This window comes from Molossus molossus, unplaced genomic scaffold, assembly GCF_014108415.1.
Source record: "Molossus molossus isolate mMolMol1 unplaced genomic scaffold, mMolMol1.p scaffold_m16_p_6, whole genome shotgun sequence".
NCBI lineage: Eukaryota > Metazoa > Chordata > Mammalia > Chiroptera > Molossidae > Molossus > Molossus molossus.
In genome coordinates, this window is record NW_023425399.1 from 90967622 (window position 1) to 90972793 (window position 5172).

The following is a 5172-nucleotide window of genomic DNA, read 5'->3' on the forward strand; positions in this document are numbered from 1 at the left end:
TTTAAAATAATTTTCTTTTGTAGAGACAAAATATTGAAAGGAACTTTACAAACATATATCCTTCCTTTATAGTATACTTCTTTTGAATAATATTCTAATTACAGACTAATAGGAACACTTTTGAAATTTGATAACACACATAACAAAAGGCATCTTTTGATCTGTGCTCATTTTTTGCCAGGCAGAAAAGCATGAGAATAGAAGGTATTGGGTCAAGTTCATCTGTAATTAAACTTCACAAAATATAGAGGAAAGAACCTTAAAAGACAAATTCGTATGCTGAAATTTTATTTCCAAAGTTGCATTACATCATCTTAAAGTCTTCAACTTTTGATTGGAACATTATTTTTCATATTAGTGTTTCCCCTTCCTATATATTATCCACCAAAGGAGTAACTCAAGCAGTGGTGTACTAGGTGTACTGGCTTATATGCACCAATTTTTAAATTTTCAGGAAAGCCAGTCTTTTTAAAAAGTATATATATATATATATATATATATATATATATACACACACACATATATACATATATACATATATATATATTTAACTATAAATTAAGGGTTTACAAAATGCAACATGTGACTTTCTTGTCAGTGATTCAAGAAAACAAGACCATGAGCCCTAGGTGAGGCTGGGGGTGAAAAGCCGGGCTCAGGAGCGAGCGGACAGGCACTGGTTCACAACCTCCAGCAGATGGGTGTTGTCCAGGGCAGCTGCCACCCGCTCCTTGTCTGCAAGTTGCTTGTTCACTGCATGTTCTGAGGCATGGGTCCCCGGTGTAATGTGCACGACCATCTCGAAACGCTGTGGAAGAGATCGCAGAAGCTTGACTTTGATGGACAGGCCAAGGAGGGTAGCCACGCTGCAGTGAGGAGCGGTGGGTGTGAAGGCCACGGCCGCTGTGCTCTCAGGTCGCTCACCTGAACCCGGACTTGCTCTATACTACATTCAATTCTTCTAGAGTCAGTGGATGCTCCGGGTCATTGATGGAGTGAATCAGATCGAAGATCTCACGCGCATGGATGCCTTCTGTAACCTGCTCGTCTTCCTCCCCCGCTGTCTTCCTCCCCCGCGGTCACCAGCGCCCCCTGGTGGATGAGGGGTTAGCGGGCTCCAGGAGGCCGCCGCCCACCCTCGCGGAACCGCTGCTCAGAAAGTGCTTATATTAAAAGTTAAATTACATTCACTTTCTCTAAATATAGGATATTAAAAACAACAAAAAAGAATATTTAACACATATCTTCCTAAATATTTTACTACGTTGCTATTATCTGTGTTTTTGAGCACAGTTATGTTTATTCTGTCTGTAGTGGGAATACAATAGAATGATGTGCTACACCACGTCTCTTCTCAACCCCACACTCAGCTGTATCACATTGGAACTCATAGAAACCAGCAAACGCTACAAATTAGGACTTGATTGATTGCTTTGTTGATGGTCTTGGCTTAAGAAAGTGATGGAGAAAGTGTTATTGCTTCTCTTAAGTTGACATTTCTTTTATTAAAGTATTGTTGTCATATAATATTAATTTTAGGTGTACAACATACTGATTCAACATGTATATACCCTATGATGTCATCAACATAAGTCTTGTAACCATCTGCCACTGTACAAAGCTATTAGAATAGTATTGACTATATTCCCTATTTGTATATTACATCTATATGGCTTATTTATTTTATAACTAGAAGTGTGTAACTCTTATTTCCCTTTACCTTTTTTACCCATCACCTCATCTCCCCCCGCCCCCCCCCCCCCATGGCAACCATCAGTTTGTTCTGTGTATCTATGAGTTGTTTCTGTTTAGTTTGTTCATTTTTTTAGATACCGCAAATAAGTGAAATCATATGGTATTTGAATTTCTCTGTCTGACTTATTTCACTTAGCATAATACCTCTAGGTCCACATTGTTGTGATGAATTCATGTCTTCATCATTGATGAAGTTGAACGCAGTATAGAGCTGTTTTTTTTACTTTAAATAGACACAAAATATCGACCTGCACTAAATTCAAACTACTCATTAGTCATATGCAGTTTTGAATTGACTTCAGCTATGAAAGATCACCAAAAATCAACAAAACATTTTAAGAGCATTATTTGGCTATAAATGTTTCATATTTTGTAATTTTTCATAAATTATGTGCCATACTTTTAGTTTTTGAAATTTATAGCAGAAATATGTATGTATGTTCACACACACACACACACACATGTTTGGTGCGCTTGGAGGGGAGAGGAGCCAAACCAGATATTTAACCAGCATAAAATTGCTAATAACTAAAGTGTTATCAGATAATTAAAACTTTTATCTTACAAAGATATAAGATGTGACCTCCTCCTCCAACCTACCAATGTATTTTGTTTCAATCAATGAATTTCTGATGTCTCAAAGGTTTATTGGTGAAATGATAGGAAAGTTCCATTGTTGGATGGTAAAACTGAAGACTGTCTTTTATCCCCTTAACTCAATCCTTGTAAAATTTGACTATTCATGTGATACTTATTTAGTAACAGGGAATCAATAAATAGGTGTATAATTTGGTATAATTTCTTAGACAGAAAGAAAAAAGCCTTAGCTTGAATACCAGCTCAGTGTATAGTTGAATGTTAACTGTGGACTACTCATTTTATTTCTTAGTAAATGCAAAATAATTACACTATTTTACTAGTTCTGAAACATCTTATCAAATTCCCTGCCATACTGTTCATATCAAAGGATTCTTTTCCTCTTACCATAAATATTAAAAGAGAAACTATGGAAATGGAACCAAACAATTGGATCATATGGCCCAGACATGGAACCCCTCAACTTTCAAAACCTTTTCAGGTCATACAGTAATAATGGTAAACTGATTAGTATAGGTGTGGGTGTCAGATGTGTATATATGTAGATTTTTCATAATTTACTAATTTTCCTGACTCATGTCTATTTCTCCTCATATCTACTTCTGATCCATTAAGTATGTATAGACCAGCCCACTAAGTGCTTTCCATATCCTAATATTTCCCCACTGCAAAATACATAATCAATATTGTTTATAAGACATTATTCAGCAACTTTTTAAAAAGCTAAATGTATATATGTCAATAATTCTATATTCTTTTACATAATATTATGAGAAATTGTGGCAAATCCTTATTAAAACTAAGATTTGCTATGGCTGAGGCACTCACTTCATCAACAAACAGCTTTATAACAGTATGAATGAAAGAAAACTGCTTTGGGCAAATTAATTTGTGTACCCTGGTTAGCTTTTTTTTTTTTTAATGTTAAGTATTGCAAACATTCTAATCATTTTTAAAAATATTATTAACAGTGGTTTGGACAATACCTCTTTTTAAAAATATGTCTTTATTGCCCTGGCCGGCTTGGCCCAGCAGTTGGAGCATGAGCCTGTGAATTAGAGAGTCCCAGGTTTGGTTCCCGCTAGGGGCACGTGCCAAAAAAAAAAAAGTTTTTATTTATTTTTTAGAGAGAGAGAGAGAAACATCAATCAGCTGTCTCCTGCATGCTCCCCACTGGAGATCTAGCCCACAACCCAGGCATGTGCCTTGATGGGAAATTGAACTGGGACTTCTCAGTCCATGGGATGACATTCAATCCACTGAGCCACACCAGCCGAGCTGGACAATACCTCTTTATGTTTCCTTAGGTTCAATAATAGAGTTTCTCATTTTTATGTATAATCATAATAACAAAGATTTAGAAATTACTTTATAATGCACACACATACCTCACAAAACTATATATATGTATATATAAAATATAGATTTATATGTATATATATGTGTGTGTGTATATATATATACTTTTAAAATTTTTGTAACAATCTGCAGGCAAAATGTTAAAAGATACCTACAGCTTAAAAAGTCATTATAGAGAATCAGTTATGGAGAGAAAGTCAAAGACAGGTAGGTATCCTAGTTCCATATCATATGCATTTTCATAATTTAAAGTTATTTTAATAAAAATAATAATGTTTGCAATATTGGTGAAATAATAGTTATTCTACCTAGTTGTTACCTATTTCCTGAGGTATTTTATCCATATATGCTTAAATGGTCTCTTTTGAAAACTTTAATTTCTCTCATCTGAATTTAAGAAAAGAAAGATACATATTTTATCTGGATTGGAAACTCGCAGTGGTTTACAATTACTTTTCCAACATGGTTGTCCAAAAAGGTAAGGAGAAAGACAGGTGCTATTACTTTCTGCTAACTCATTGGCCAAAATACGCGTTGCCTTTTGCAAATTGACTGAAATTCCTGCCATCTACTGCTATAAACTTCATCTAAATGTAAATTAAAATAAAAATATTTCTTGAGAAAAAACTTTAAACATAATAAACCTTGGCTCATTTTGTAGTGGTTTAATGAGTTTTCTGCCATCCAAGTTTCCCAGCTTCCAAAGAGATGTCTAATGATATCAAGCACAAGTGTCCTGTACATAATTGTATAGAGTTCATGGTTTTATTCTCCTAGAAATAAAAGACACAGTGGAGTATCTGTCATACTAAGTATCTATCATACTAAGGAGAGGTTATCTGGACTTGGAGTATTAAAAAAATTATAATACTTGATTAGTTAATTAAGCAAACAAAAAAACTAGCTTGTCCTATTTCATTTATAGTTTTGGGATAGCCTTGACTCCACTTTTCCAATTTTCATTTACTTCTTCATTAAATATATATGGAATAGCAACTTTTCATGAAGTGTAATTCTATACAGTAGTTTTCAGAAGAATCCTGTTTATAATCCCTGCTAAACTGTAGTTTCTGATTCACCTTGAAGGAAGTTCAGGCTGTCCTGTCTTGTACAACAAATCTAAAGACTTCAGAGGGTATGACAGCAAAAGCGGCAAAAAAAATAATGTGTGAACCGAATTAGTTCTGCCTCTGTAAACAAAGAATCTGCTTCGATCTTGATGATTGGGTGCGTCTTTGCTTCTGTACACTTTGCCATGCTGGCTTCTACCTGAACTTCTATATGGCTCACAGGTTTTCATTGGAGCTGCTGACCTGTGTTGAAACCCACTGAACTTGACTCACTTTCTGGCATCTGACTTGGCTTGCTATCACCCCAGCTCTTGTTGTCTTAATTTAAACATTGACTTCTCACCCAGAACCAGAACTTTGCCTACATGTTTAAATATTATCCCTTGTGATA

General features: G+C 35.1%; 1 protein-coding gene across 1 annotated transcript; it reads right to left on the bottom strand.

Annotated features, from left to right (window-relative positions):
• Window positions 1-655: 655 nt before the first annotated feature.
• On the bottom strand, window positions 656-4968 carry LOC118619273 (cytosolic iron-sulfur assembly component 2B-like). Its single transcript, XM_036245964.1, is given in 4 exon segments — window positions 656-918; window positions 921-942; window positions 945-1068; window positions 4886-4968. Coding segments are annotated over 4 exon segments (492 nt in total).
• Window positions 4969-5172: the final 204 nt, after the last annotated feature.